The sequence below is a fragment of the Pipra filicauda genome, unplaced genomic scaffold (assembly GCF_003945595.2).
Source record: "Pipra filicauda isolate LSUMZ 115617 unplaced genomic scaffold, ASM394559v2 scaffold17_size4572894_pilon, whole genome shotgun sequence".
NCBI classification, from domain to species: domain Eukaryota; kingdom Metazoa; phylum Chordata; class Aves; order Passeriformes; family Pipridae; genus Pipra; species Pipra filicauda.
In genome coordinates this window covers 3,905,486-3,921,628 of record NW_024104287.1, presented here as the reverse complement: position 1 = coordinate 3,921,628, position 16,143 = coordinate 3,905,486, and the positions used below count along the sequence as shown (strand labels likewise).

Genomic DNA, 16,143 nt, shown 5'->3' with positions numbered 1-16,143 from the left:
GCTTTTGGAGAAAATGTGATTGGATCAGAACATGCTGAAGATTTCAAATTATTGACGTTGTCACTCCTCTAAGGGCACACCCTCAGCCTTTCAGAGCTGTGATAGTAGCTCATATGTGTCCCAGTGAACAAACTGAAGAAAACCAAGAATTTTATCATTTTCATGCCCTTAGGAACATCATACTGGGTCAGACAACAGGTTCATCCCCTCAGGTAACCTGTTTCTTACAATTGCCTACAAATGTTTTCAGGAAAGTATGCAAGAAACATCTCCTAGGATTCAGTTTTTACTTCCAAGAAAGATTCCTTCCCTTCTGCAGTCAATTTCTTAGCAAGTTCTTGGAGGCTGCATATAAAAGGCCTTGCTAAATCGTTGCCAGTGGATTTATCTTTTACAAATTCAATTCTGTTTTTGAATCCACTTAGACTTTTGGTCTTCAAATCTTGCATAGTAGTAAGAAACATGATTATTCTATGTAAGAAATCAGTTACTACCTTTTACCTACCTTGGTTGGTATCTTTACTGGGTATTCATTGGTTCTTGAATTGTGATGATAAATTTCTAATCTATGTGCTGCTTTCAATATGGTCTTGAGCATGGTGATTTACTTCCTTATAACTTAGGAAAAACAGTGCTTGAAAATTTACCTCCAAAGGGATTTCTGATCCATTCTCCTTCTAGACAGAATATTGTATGCATAAGAGAGGCCATTTGATTTTTTTTCTTCAGTTATGGTATTTTGATTTTATTTATAAGAGAGAAGCTAAAATTAAGATAACTTGCTTTCTCAAGGTGATAAACTTGTATTCAGCATGCTTTCCTTCTTACGTTAAAACGTGAGTGCTCAGTATCACAGATCTGTTCATGAAAATTGATTCAGGTTGTGCCCATCTGTGCTAAATCATTTAAAAGAATTTTAAATGATGTTGGCTCATGCTGTTGGAGCAATGGGACATAAATGTCTAGAAACAAGCTCAGCATTTTGATAACTTTCTCGTAATAAATTGCTCCATCAGTGTGCTATATTCATTTTATGACTGCGTTGTAAATTTAGGTATAGAAACTAATAGAAACGTGGGACTTGGGATCAAATTAGAAGTTTTAAAACTCTCTCCTTCTGCAGCATAGTGAGGTGCCACAGTTTAACTGATGGCAAATGCTGTAAGCTTGGTCATTTGCCTTAAGCTGGCCAACGTTTGCGAGTATGTCTGACTTAACACCCAGTGAACTCCAGATGGGATGATGAAGTTCACCTGAGGCTGGACACCTGCTGTAGTCTACCACAGCCATTGTTTAGGCAGGTCAAGACAGTGCTTGGAAGAGTGTCACTACCAGCATGGAACACGTGGCACTGAACGATGAGATGGGATAATGTTGTAGCCCTCACGTATTCAGCACTCATGGGCCTAACTTCACGATGACAAAAGCTTGCTGTAGATCACCAATATCATCTCTGGGAAATGCATGGTAGCAGCTGCCACGACATCAGGCACACTTCATTTCTCTAATTACTGTCCACTGGCTTGATGTTGGTGGTTCCATTATCAAGAATTACTTAATTGAGGTGTTTCTTTCTGATATTTTGGCACCGTAGCAATGTAGAGGTACTTACTAGTGTATTTACAGAAATTGGATGCCTGTGACAGGATCTGTAGGCCTTTTTGGTGAGTGCACAGAAGTGGGGAGAGGTCTAGGAGCACATGGGAGAAGAGGTATTTCTCCAAAGTACCAAAGAATTGCAACCATTTCTGCCAGCATTACAAGAGTGCCCAGAAACCCTGGGCTTATCTGTGGTAAATACAGGATTCTTTGTTTTGAGCGTTTCTGGATGCTTATAGCTTTGCCATCCTTTTGCTTGGTCATTTTAAGTTGCCATATGATTTCTGAAGCCTCTCATTGAACAGTATGGAAGCTGCTTTGTGTTACCATGAATAACAACTGAATGGATGGATTTGTGTTTAGAAGACTGATGACAAGATGCACTAGTCCCATGTTGGGGCTAAAAGCGGCTAAAAAATTACTTTTGTAATAGCTGCTTTTTCTACTCTTTTTTGAGAGGTTGGGAGGAGAAGGAAGTACAGTTGCCAAACATTTGAAAAAAAAGGGGTGAGAAAGCTCTGTGAAATACTGTAGTTTCTCAGAAGCCCAGAAGTAGGTGCAATCAGCTTTGTCTACAGTACAAGGGCCACATGTGAAGAATAAAAGGTGTATGTATATGAGTGGTTGTTTAAAAGGCATTTCTTAGAATTGTGACTTACACCTTTCTTTTTGTACACAGAGAGAACTCAGCACTTTATTATGATTTGTATATGTTTTGTAAATTGTGTTGAATTCAACCATGTTTTCAATTTTTAAATGAAAAATAATACACCAAGCTGTGTGTTGTGAACCATGAACCATACTTATTTTTGCTGTGCATGCTTGAACTTGCTACCAAGTGGTATAAAAGCCCAGTGCTTTTATAAAACCCCAGGAAGGGTTACCTGCCTCTCTTTCATCACAGCTGGTGGTGTTTCTATTCTGTGACTTGCTGTTTCCTTGTTGTCCCTCTCTTTTTTCCCCTCCTGTCTTCCCTTTTTATAAAACATTGTTATTTTCTGGTTTGGAACTTGGAAGGATATGTTTCACATAGGCCTGTGTTAAGAAGGTAATGACACTGGTGTCCAGTGGCTGCATCTTTCTGGGCACAACAGATGTGGCTACAGAGGGATCAGATGGACTGCACAGATGGGCCTTCTGCATGAAGTGAAAGCATGATGCAAGGAATCCAGCTGTACAAAGGGACTTCTGGTCAGGCTGATCCTTCAGGACCGAAGGGCACACGTATGCAGATTTACACGCACACGTTAGGCCAGTAAAGAAGGACTCTGAGGTACCTTGAAGGGGATTTGGTAGTTGTTTAACACTTACCTTGGAGTAGATGTGGATAAACTCATCGCACACCTCAGTAAAATGTCTTCAGAATGCCAGGTGACTCACTAATTAAAAAATTGAATGCTGATCACTACATTATTTAATAATATGGTTTAAAACATTACTTGCTTCAATAATAGGGAAGTGCTGGGCTTTCTGTTCTGTGGAATACTAGCTTAGAGTTGCACAACTTTTAAGTGTGTACTCAAAGCTGATGGATGAGGGTTATCTCAGATTGCAACAATTTGTTGGTATATGACAACATTATTAAACAAATCAATGTGTTGCACCTTCACATTAATCCCTTTTATGATGTTTCTAGATCTTTTAGTCTTTGATGATTAAAGTGCAGGAGACCATTTTGGGAGTAATCCATTTTATGGTATGCATGCAATGCATGTGAGAAGCAATTGTTACATTCAGTTTCTCAGAATTTTTCTGTTGAGCAGAATTACCAATGTCATGGAGGAAGAATATTTTGTTAGTAGGCTAATTTCAAATGCACTTCCCTAGAAAATTAGTACTTGTAAAAAAATCATTGAGATTTGAGACCATTCTCATTAGGTGCCTTTATGGGTAAACAGTTTGGGGATTCTTTTACCATAAATAGTGACAAAGGACCACAAAATATTCTGAGAAAAAGGTATTGAGTATTTCAGTGGTATCTTAAGAGAAGTAAATACTGTTATTTGCCTGGTACATTTCTTCTTTTTTTAGAGTTGTTTGGTTTTTTATGGTTGAGTGTTTTACAATCCTTTATTTTAATATGTAATTTTCTTTCTCTCTATGTTGTTTCATCCCCCCAGTCTCCAAACTTCTGGGGGGATGAAACAACACTTCTCCAAAGTGCAGACCTATGCACGCACTTACACTCACTATAATGTCTGATTTCTAAATTGGAAGCAATATCACCTTTATTCTGTCAGTGCCTTCACAGAATAAAATAAGAAAAAAAGAAAAAAAAAAAGGAATTTTCTTGGTTTCTTTAAAGCTGAATTAGTTTCCCATGATATGGAAATGGGACTATCTTCTGAATTGCTATTCAGTCTAACTGCTATTATGAATCCATGTGTCACTCACATTGAATATAACTTAACTTCTAAATACTTAGTGCATAAGATTATACTGGAAACTTTCATTGTTGAGGTTTGCCATCTCAAGAGGAAAAACATATTGTTTCAGATTAGCAAATTCAGAAAATTTTTAATCTGGATTATCTCAGAGCATGTGCTAGCAATGCCAAGGTTGTGGGTTCAATTCCTATATGGGCCATTCACTTAAAAGTTGGACTCGATCCTTGTGGGTCCCTTCCAACTCAGAATATGGGACAGGATTGTTGGGTTGGCAAGGCGGAAGGGAAGGGTGACATTTTCAGTGTTTTACATCCAAGAATAAATGTTCTTACTATAGAGCGTAATAGATGCAAAGTCTGTCTTTTGAAAGTAACAAGGTAGGGTGTGTGATTATGTGAATCGCGTACAACGAAGGGTCTTTCCACAACACCTAGTTTTGTACTGTATAATCAAGGAAATTGTTTAAATGATGGAAATTATAGCCCCTACAGTCATAGCCTCAAATTATCCTCCCTTTGGCCAGGAGTGCACATGTTTAGGAAACTGTTGTTCAACAGAAAAAGAATCCAAAACAAATACCCTATGGAAAACTTAAAGAAAATGATTTTTTTGTTATTTTTAGAAAGCCTTTTATCATTATTATCTTAATCATTCCATAGCAATATTTCTCTGTGGACATCTTCAGTCTCCTAGCATGGAAGGTACCCCTAATTTGTGTGCTAAGGGGGATGTTGTGATAGGGAAGTGTACCTACACACAGGTGTTCAAAGCTGGAGGCTCTTTTGCAGCTGGATGTGCTGGTCCTCAAGCAGAGCAAACCCCTGAGGAGCAAAGTAATTGAATAAATTTGGGTCTTGCATGTAGCGTATGAATGTTTATAAGATGGTCTGTTAATACAGTGTCAGAGGCACAAGTTTATTCACACATGTCTAACTGTAAGACTGAACTCTGTGGTCTAGCTGAGGAATATGCAGAATTATGCTAAATGTCTGATTTGGGAAGAGAAAGATAGTACAGTGCTCTTGAAAGATAATTTCCTTTTACTGGCAATGCTAGCAACAACAGAGAAATATTTTTTAGAAATGTAGATCTAACATTTCTGGAATGTGAAGAGAAGAACGTAGTTAGTGGTTATAAATTTTTTGTCTATCAAAAAGTTGAGTCATGAAAGTATCAAAAAAATTTTCTCATGAAAGTATCAAAAAAATTAAGTAGCAGGGCTTGTCCAGAGTAGCTTCTGCTGTGATTTTGGTGATGTGCAGCAGATACTCATGTCTGCTTGTACCCGCCATACATAATCTAAGAATTACATTGCACTGATCAGCTGGGAGATTTGTACTTTCAGGGGTTACTAATTTCTTGAAAAAAGAGCTTTAGAAACAACTGTATCCTGAATTTCCTTCTTAAACAACTGTGGTAAAAGGCACAAGTGTGTTAACATGTATGTACTGGGTGTATTTGATTGTTTGTATAGTTTGTTTGTCATCTATGGCTTGAGAACGAGCCTGGTTCCCAGTTTGGTCTAGGTTCTTACAGCATGAACCTTTTTGAGAAGTGGTGAGACCTCACACAGTCTGTTTCCTTTCTCTTTTGTTTCTGCATCAGCCCCTTCTTACGCTGGCACATAGGTTCACACTGATGCAGGCACACTTTTACTGTTGCAATGCAGGAGTAATGTGGGAGCAAGAATGAGGGTGTGGAAATTCAGTCACAAAAACAAATCAACAGTAAATGTAGCACTGGCAAATATGACCTCTGCTGTCCAGTAAATTCCTTTTTTTTCACTTATATGTTGTACAAGTGCACAAAAGGCTTTAAAAGTGATCATAATTTATATTTAATCTCTTTAGCAAGTAAAAGAATATAGTCTTTGGATAATTGTATGCTTTACGGTGGTCAGTGGGTTTCAAAGTTAAATACTCTAATGCAGAGGTTCAGTGTGTTCTCAGGTATGTGTTGGGGTCTGCCTTCAGCCATCTCTCAGTCATACTTTAGAGGGGGTAGAAAAAAGCATTACTCCACGTATAAAAAACTGCAGGAATGTTTTGTGCTTGCTGACTCAGTTACTGTTTAGCATTAAAACTGACAGACTTGTATCGTTTCATAGGGGGGAATTATAAAGTTTTTTCCCCTGCAATGTACTGCTCTGGAATTCAACAGCATACTGTAGAATTCAAAGCAAGTATAAAAACTATCTATGTTTGCAGTTATAGACTTTGAGTGTGTCCTGGTTTTGTGGCCTTTTGTAGTAAAGGGAAAACTGTACATAAACTAAATTTAAAAAGTTTCCTCCAGGCCTCTCATTAATCTCTCCTTGGCTTTCTACCTATTAAACAACCCATAAGGGACTCTACTGTTAAAATACTAAAATACGTAAACAGATGTTCAGTTTTATGGGTTTTGTTGTATAGCTGTTGCTAATAAAATGGGACAAAATTTATAGTAGATTCTATACAGTGGAATCAATTTGCACTGTTCTGACTCCTTACTTGAGAGTGCTGAAAAGAAGGAAGAGTTGCTGTGAGCCACAATTTGCCTTAACAGGGCAGAAGACAAAAAGGTGACAGTATCAGTGAAAGTTTCTGTTTGTCTCAGTGCAAATAAATCAAAGAGCATTGAAAGCCCTGCACAAATGCAGGATCTTTTACCCAGAAAATGTGCATTGAGTTTGAGTGAGGGCCCTATCTACATTGATAATTTGAAATAGAAATTCGGGGCTCTTGATCTACTGCAGGTGCATGGCGGGGACTGTTGCACTGTTTAGCTGTGATCACCTGGGTCTAGGTGCATGTTGCTGAAATAGTGGTCGGAGCCATCACATTTCTGCATGATGTGTTGTAAGGCTGCTGCATCAGTCTTAGCATCTGGGTTTGTTAAGGCCTGGAAGTTTTCAAAGCTCCTTGGGAATTGATGCATTCAGATTAGGGCAGGTTGTGTAGCCTCTTGCAACGTTTCCTATTCTGAGAATACAAGTGCTCTGTGTATTTTAGTGTTGCCATCACTGCTTAAGAGCCCACAACTCCTGTTACTTGGTTTATCTGGAGGTTTGCCATTGTTACAGTAGCATCTCATGCTACAGCATGTACAGCATGTACAGCATTTCATTGTGAAACCACTGCTGTACCATCAGGGGCTAAAAACTATGGAGATGGAGACAGCTGTTCTAACTATATGTCTTCCTGAAGAGTGTTACAGTGTTCTGCCTCCTCTGGTGACTGCTCAATTCAAGAGCCATAATTAAGCTGGAAAATACAATATTTCCCAGAAATGGGAATGGTATGTGCCCCCCTTTGCTCCCTTCATGCAATTCAGCTTTTAAAAAAGATTGGGCTGTGGAATGGGACTAAGAGCAGGAAGTTGCCAACCTGGGTAGGTAATTGCATTGAAGGTTCCCCAGTAGCTTTGCAGTTTTGATGCGGCAAAATGTGTGTTAACTTTCCACTCATTTTTCAACAGCATTTTATGTTTATAATTAAATTTTTTTCTAGTGAGAGCACACTTTTCAGTTGAAGTCACTCTTAGCAACAAGATACTTTGAAGAAGCTTGCAAAATAAACAGAGAAAAACAATGACTGTTTCGTGTGAGTTGCCTTTTTCCTTTTCTGTGCTTGTCTTCCAGACACGAGAGTTATTGCCTTAGGAGATATCATTTTCTGCATTGGTGGTCTTTTTGGCAAAAACTTCAGTTGTTCCCACTTTATGGAGCAACTGAAATAATGTTGATTCAGTTGTTTTTTCTCCTGATGGTTATGTTTATGTTTTCCTTGAGAAGAAAAGCTGTTCTATCGTATTAAAAGCAAACAACAAAAGAGGATACTTTTCCCATGCTTGAAGGGTAAGAGAATCACCAGTCAAAGAAACCTGAACCTTTCTAAAAGCAACTGAAACATGGCATTTGTCTGCTGCTCAACCTTTGAATGCTGAAAAAAGGCATAAGGTGTCCATGCTGTTGATGAAATACATGCAGCACGATTTTTTAAATAAACTCTAGATTTGCCAAACAACTGTGGTATGAATAGCAGATCTTTGTGCCCTGATGTTATCTTTGATTCTTCTGCAGTGCTTAGAACTTGGCGACAGTCTTCCCAACCTCAGCCAGGAGTCTCTGACTTCTTCCATCTCGTCTGTTCCATCTGCTAGCTCCTTGACTTCTTGCAGTTTTTCCTGCTGCTGAACAAGGATAATATATTTCTCCTGCAATGGCTGTATTTGCATAAGGGCAGCAAAGGTTTTGTAAACAGTAGATGTTAATACGAAGAGGAGAAAATCTTTAAGTATGGTCTGCGGGAGGGTGGAGCATGGTCAGGTCTTATGGATTGAGAGAATTCAGGTGTCTGGCTATGCAAATTGTGGATTGGAGGGCAGATAGAAGAAACTTCATTAACCAAAACTTAGAATTTTACAATCCAGTTCTGTAGCTTGTGAGTACTAGCTGCTAGGAATTCCTCGCCTATTTTACTACAGCTACATACATAGTAAGGAATTCTATTGCTTTTAGCAACAGAAGGATAGAGAATACTTTCTGGTGTCTGACTGTCCTGTTTGTTCATTGTGCATGCTAGTCCAGCAACATCCAGTGTTTGCTCTAATCTAACATGCGGTTTTGGCTTCCAGAGTTTAGAATTGAAGGATATACTGTATTCTGCTAGAAAGACATCATGTCCCATAATGTTTTATAACAATTTATGTCTTTGATATAGAGGAAAATCTGTAGTTCAGGATTTAATTTTCAGATCTTTGCAACTATACGATCTTAGTGATTATTTCTGTTAGATTACGAAAAGATTTCTCAGTTGTTGAAGTAACATGTATAGAGAAAAGAGAGTCAGCTGTGGGTGAGCACTTTTGAGACTCAACTTTTCCAAGCCTACATAATGGAGAGATAAAATCTACACGTGTGTGTGTTTAAGTGTAACATATATGTGTCTATGTATTAAAAGAAAAAAAAGATTTGCCTGTTTCTTCTAGGCTTTCATATTTTGAGAGATTCTGGAGGTGTGTGTCATTACTCGGCACTTGTACCTAATGCCAAAACAGCATCTAGAATTGCAACATTTACAGAATCACAGAATCAATTAGGTTGGAAAAAACCTCTGAGATCATCAAGTCCAACCTCTGACCAAACACCACCATGTCAACTAGTCCGACGCACTTGGTGCCGCGTCCAGTCTTTCCTAAAACACCTCCAGGGACGGTGACTCCACCACCTAATTGACTCCAAGCACCTAATTGAAAGATTCAGCTCTTTGAGTCTCTTCTTACACTTGATATTAAAACAAATTTAAAAGATTCAGTTCACAATAACCTTAAACAGGTGCAGGTTTTATTTCTAAGTGCTGTTTGCTTGTAGGTATACAATTTGTTCTTTTCAATACGACCAAATGTGTGTGTGGGTGGTGTGTCTCACTAAGCTTAGCAGTAAATAAAATGTGTAAAAACAAATGTAATATTGAGATGTTGAAACAGGAATGAAAACAAAAGGGAAAAGGGAATTGCATTGGTTTCCTGAATGAGCAGGTTGCAGCAGTGGTGGATCTGCCGACTGGACAAGGTCTGGGGGGAAAGCTCCCAGGAGCTGTGCTTACACATGCACTGACCCTGTTGCTTCCTTCCCACTGGTTTATTCACACGATCTTTTTAGAAGTGGGAAGGCTTTGTCTGAATACTGTTAGATTGTGGCTGCCCACAGAGCAGGGAACACTGATAACAAGCAACACATGGCAAGCACGTTTCAGTAGTAAGTCCTGTCTCATTTTTTTCAGTACTCCCAGGTAAGGGGTTACGTGGTAAGGATGGAAAAGGCCTTTCTGTGTGTGTTTGAACAACTGTTGGCACGACTCTGGTTTGAGCTATACCGGAGCTATACCATGGTGTTTCTAGCTACCAGAGTTGCACATGGTGTAATACAATGGAATTGCTGTGGGTCAGAAAACAAAATAAGTTATACACTGTGTGGCTATGATGGCTCGATAGGAGCACCTATGGATGGAAGAAGCATTAGCACTGTTGACATGCAATAATTTTTTACCACTTTCATGAAAACAAATCAAATGAGCACTTAAAGCTTGGAGAGGAAAATATTTCTTTTATAAATGAGATAATGCACAAACAAATGTGTGCTATCGAGAGAACAAATTTTATTTCAAATATAGAGCTTTAAGATTGAAAATAAAATATGTGAGGGTGAAAATTTTTTTAGGAAGACACTCTTCTGTATAGACAGGCTTTTCAGTGAAGCGTTTACTAGCACATGAAAAATAGCTTTTTTTTTAAAAATACACACAGATTGATTTAGAAGCAAAATTGCCATGGTCAGTGGAGGTTGTGTGTAGTTGTACGAATTTCCTTCTACTTACATAGTGGATCTTTCTATAATAAAAGTTTAACCCTCCCTCTAATTTTGGAATATATGTATTTTATATGTATAATATATGTATTTTAGGCGGACAGCAATCTCAGTTCTTTCAGGTAGTTGAAAAGTCATGCAGTAAGAGATATTCTGGACTTTAAATATAACAGATAATATGTGAATTCTAATATCACAACACTGGTTATTTTGTTATGCTTTTATGATAATCTTAACTCTTAGGAGAAATATTTTATACTTTCTTTGCCTATGGAAGCTTTTTATTTGTGCAATTAAGCTTCTTGAAATACAGGATAAACAAAACCCTTTCTAAAAACACAGAAAGATTCATTATCTGGAACCCCCAGGAGTTGAAGAGTTAATGGTGGGGCTGCACTGGATTCACTGTATTTGCAGATGTTACTGCAACCAACTGCTGATTTTTCTCCCATCCTGTCAGGGAACTCCGCCAGCTGTGATTCATGGAATGATTTTTTTGCGCTGAGTAATCTGTGGTTTTTCGTTTTTTCCTCTTTCCTCTCCCTTATTTTTACCCTAAACTAAAGCCCTATTCATTTCAGCTAAAGGGAGGGGAGGCATCCAAATCATTAATACAAAACATTAAATACACAGTGTTTTGAGTGGAGGAATTTTACCAAACATTAAACTTGCAGTAATTTTACTTGGTCTTAGGCAGACTAGTCCAGTGTGGAAAAACAGTTTTATAACAGAATCAGCTTTTGGTTTTGCTAGTCATATGGTTTTACAGTTCCTATAAGACTTCTGTACTAGTATTGCTAAAGAACATCCAACTTCTGTGCTGATATTATGCCTCCTTTTCACAGATCGCTCAGAAAGAAATAAACCAGACTGCCGCTCTTCAGGGTAAGAACCATATTTCTGTATTTATTCTTCTTTTTCTTTTTTTTTTTTCCCCCTAATTTTTTTTTCCTTTTATGGGATGACCTAGGAGATTGGCCAGAAAAATAAAAATGCCATTCTTCTACTTCTCTGTTTTGGTAACAATAATGCAATACCAAAATAATTTTGTGTTAAAGATAATTGTTTTATATTCCTTATGGGCAATTTTACAAGAAATTAACAGGACTTACTATATTGTAATTGTGTGTACTTAAAATCCAAAGGCTTGTTTATGTATCATGCACAGGGTTGTTCGCTAAAGCTGTGGGTTAAAAAAAGAAACCCTTATGACTTTTGCTTCTTTGAACTATTTGCTTCTGTAGCAAGGAAAATAATTCTTGGTTCAGTCAAGAATAGCAATGCTATTATTTATTCCATTAACTCTGATCCCATCATACCTAAGATTTCAAAACTGAGAGAAGCAAATGAAAGAGTATTAAACAGAACACACACACATACACACAAACATTTTGTGTTTATTTAGAATTTTCATCAGCAGTTGTCATGGACTTCTAAGGTATTCATTTGTGAGGCCATACTTTCCCTTAAGCTTCAGAATATTCTGTAGTTCTTTGGATCCTCTCATTTTTTAAAAAAACCCTTTCTCTTCTGCCATATTTTCAAACTCTCTCTCTTTCAATTCTCCACTGGGGAATGGGATCTCATCCATATCATGTGGCGGATAATGGGATTTTAATGAAGTGATAGAGCAGACGAACTAACACTGGCTCTCCTGCTCCTTTGTGAAAAGTCTTTCCAAAAAATGCTGCTGGCATCCAGCCTTCTGACATGACCTGACCTGTTCATTTGATTTTTACAGTCTAAATTTTTCTTTTTTATTAACAGTTTTACAGTACAGTGGTGTAGCTTTTATAGCTGGAAGAACAGTTGAAACTGTAGCCTCTTCTTATAGCACAGTTGATGTGTTGTATCTACCATGTGATGTGATGCAAGAGAGGATGCTTCTCCCTTCCCTCCCCTATCTGCCCAGAAGTGTAGTTGATTCCAGCAGTGTCTTTAAATTGCAGGGCAGTATTGCCTTTGTCTTTGATTACTTACATCTACTTAAAACCTCAATCACTGCATGTCCTGGTTTCCTTTTATGCTTAAAAGTACTTCACTTTTTTTCTTAAAATGATGCAGCTACGTTCCACATGTTTGAACTTCTATTAGATCATGTCATATTACAATAACGTCAAATAAATCCAAATCATTATCAAAAGGAAATTTAATTTTATCAAAATTTTTAGTTTGTCGTTGAAACAGCTTTAATCTCTTCCCCTTTCTTCTGTCTGGTCCTTCTCGCCAGTACCTTTTTGGAGTGTATTTTAGAGCTTTGAATTTGCAACCAAAAGCAAAGTAAAAGTTCCTATTTTTTCTGTGGAATTGCAGTTTCAAATGCCCTGACGATAAAACACTTCACTAAATTGTCTGGGCTACAGACTCCAAATTCTCAGGTGTAAAGCACAGAGAAGTTAACAGTATATAATATAAATTGCTCATAATGTTGAGAAAAATGCAGTCTTCTGTTCCTGTCAGTGGCACATGTGCTTTCTGACCATAGCTATGTATCTTCTACCCACTTCTCAATCTCACTGGCTGTCCATGATAGCTCTGCTTTCCTGGATGAGCTATGAGGAAGAAAAGCCATTGTTTAAAGGGAAGTGTGGCTTTGTGCACGTCTCATTGCTGTTTCTATACTGGAACAGGAACAGCCTGCCTTACTTAGGTTATGTACTCTGCTAATTGATACTGCTACACTCTGTGGTTCATGTGTCATTAGAGTTGGAGCATAATTCTGTGGTGACAAATTGTTGGATGAGCTTCTTATCCCCAGTCTGGCCATATCATACCTAGGAAAAGAGCTGCAGCTGCATAAGACCAGATGTAAGAAATGAGAGAAAACTAAGTTGTGAAGTATGCAAGATTGAAGTGCAAGACTGAAGCTGAAGTGCAAAGCACACTTCTCTTGTAACGTGGGCAGCATTTCAGAGTTGTTTGAGTTCCAGTGAGGACAGTTTTATGCCATTTTGTGATGAGCTACTACACTCATGACACTTTCTTCTCTGGGAGCAGTTCACAACAAGTGAAAGAGATAATACAATGATTCAGAGGCATCTTGTCTACTTTTTCCTTAAACTGTATGTTGTGGGATCCATATCCAAAAAACACAATATACCATCTCTCTCATGATCCAGAGTGGAACCACCAACTCTTCCTCATGCATTGTAAGATTAAATTTTGGTCTGCAATATGATCATCTTAATAGAAAGATCACGTAACATTATTTTTTGTGATTTTTGAGGGTCTAAAGCTTGTGCTTTCCAACCTCTTTTTCTGTGACCATGTATTCCTAAATCTATTTCAAGCTTGTGCTTGAGTCTTTGCGGTATTAAGATTGAAGAGATCATGCAATAAAACAGAAACAGTTCTAAAACACAGCTTGGACATAGTTAATTTGCAGTGAAAAGCATATAAAAAAACCTATCCTAGACACAACAGTATATAAATGGTCATTTATATAGTTACTCCTTTTGTAGGAGTATTTTTATAGCAGTATCAGGAACTTTGAAAAATATTCTGGCCTATCAAATGTTTGTATGGGAGAAATGCTACAGAAAGGGAGAGCGTTCTGAGGGGTGATATGGGGATCTGGCATGGCACTGGGAAGAAATTTGGGGAGTGGATGAACCAAAGACCATAGATAATGGTTTAAAAGGAGGGAAACAGATACTAGGGAATACTTACAAAATGTGTGTTATTACACTATCTTTTGCCTGTTTTGGCAATTGGCAACCATGCACCATTCAGGATTGTTTAGATAAAGCGAGGAGTAGCAGAACAGGACCTGGGGATATCTATTTCATGTACTGCTCTGTGTTGGATTTTTTGTGAAATATTAGCACATTATTAAGATCAAAACAGATTTTCCCTGAATAAATGATACCTATTGCTATGTTAAATTTTTAGCAAGAGACAATTAGTTTCATGACCTAATATTACCCATTCTTCAATTGCTGTATTTCAGACAGTGTTAAAATATGTCTCTACTGGCAACAGTGGTCTGTAACTATAATTAGTTCTTGATTTTACTGTCAGGTCACACAAGTACTGTTGGCTCTGATAGCTTCAGGTCATGCACTGCTGTAACACGGGTCAGTTAGGTCAAAAGAAGTAGATCCTTTATTCCTCTAAATGTTTTCAAACTGAAAATTATAATAGTCATACAATAGAGGATTTCAGGCATCTATGTATTTGCAGTTAATCCCTGAACATGAGTAAAGCTCATAGAAGAAACTGGATAAATTTTATTATGCTTTTTTTCCTCTTTTGAGTAAGGATTATGGATCAAAAAATCCTGAAACATGGTCTTATAATATGATATAATTCATTTTAGTTGCCTTGACCTTGGACATGAGAGGATGAAGGTAGCTAACCACTGCAACAATTTATTGAGAGATTTAGTAGGATATCAATCATTTGAAGACAAGTAAGAGATTTTGACTTTTAGAATACCAGAGCCTACTGTGAAAAATAGGGAGGGGGATGAAAGCAATAAGTTCATTTCTAGAAATAGATTCTAGGTTTTACTGGCATATAGTCTGTCTGCTGACTGTAATGTGCTAAAGTTCTTTTACAGATGGTTGCCTTCATTTGATCGAACTAAATTGAACTTTTTTATTTAAAGTACATCAAATCAACTATACAAATAGACACAACTCTTCTTTTGTTCCTTTATAAAGAAGCACTTGAAGTGTCTGATCAAAGGGACTACAGATCCCTTTAGGGAGGATCTGGTAAATCAAGCAATCATTTTTATGAATGGTTTTCTGTATCTGACTTTTATTTTAGTTGTTTGTTTGTTTGTTTAATGTAGCAGAATTCTGTTAGTGAAAGCTCTGCATTTCTAGTCCTCAGCTATATAATGTTGATCTTGTGAAATTGTGTTTCATAAATATTACAGTAACTGACTATATCTTAAGAATGTGTTTGCCCAGATCATCTGTGAAGCCTGAAAGATACCCTTTAATTAAGATCTTAAGCCTTTAAAAGAGCGTGAAAGGAGTCTTAAAGCACTGGCCTGAGAACAGTGGAACTGTCCTCACTATATAATTAAACCAATGTGCTTTTACAAATCAATATGCTATTGAGTTCTTGAGAAAACAGTAACAGGATTTTCTATGTTATAATCATTATGGTCAGTCATTTAGTAATTCCATAGAATCATAGAATATCCTGAGTGGGAAAAGACCTGCGAGGATCATCAGGGTCCAACTACTGGCCCTGCAGAGGAGACGCCAAGAATCACACCATGTGCCTGGGAGTATTGCCCAGATGCTTCAACTCTGTCAAACTTGGTGCTGTGACCACTTCCCTGGGGAGCCTGTTCCAGTGCCCAACCACCCTCTGGTTGAAGAATATTTTCTTAATATCCAACCTAAACCTCCCCTGACAAAACTTCAGGCCATTCTGTCGAGTTCTGTCAATGGTCACCACAGAGAAGAGATCAGTGCCTGCCCCTTTGCTTCCCCTCACGAGGAAGTTGTAGCCTGTGATGAGGTCTTCCCTCAATCTCCTCCAGGCTGAACAAGCCAAAGTGCCCTCAGCATCTCATCATATGGCTTCTCCTCCAGAGCCTTCACCATCTTCGTTGCCCTGCTTTGGACACTCTCTAAGAGCTTAATATCTTTCTTATATTGTGGCACCCAAAACTGCACACAGTATTCAAGGTGAGGCCTCACCAGTGCAGAGCAGAGCAGGACAATCCCCTCCCTCGACCGGCTGGTGATGCTTTGCCTGATGACCCTCAGGACACAGTTGGCCCTCCTGGCTGCCAGGGCACTGCTGACTCATACTCAACTTGCTGTCGACCAGGACCCCCAGGTCCTC

The 16,143-nt window shown here is 38.1% G+C and overlaps 1 protein-coding gene across 2 annotated transcripts in view; it reads left to right on the top strand.

The window, feature by feature from the left end:
- SH3D19 (SH3 domain containing 19) overlaps positions 1 to 16,143 on the top strand; it is an 86,744-nt gene that overhangs the window by 8,376 nt on the left and 62,225 nt on the right. For both annotated transcript variants that reach the window (XM_027721656.2, XM_027721655.2), the window contains exon 2: positions 11,178 to 11,217. In XM_027721656.2, the coding sequence (XP_027577457.2) occupies positions 11,178 to 11,217 (40 nt within the window). The remainder of the gene's footprint in view (positions 1 to 11,177; positions 11,218 to 16,143) is intronic.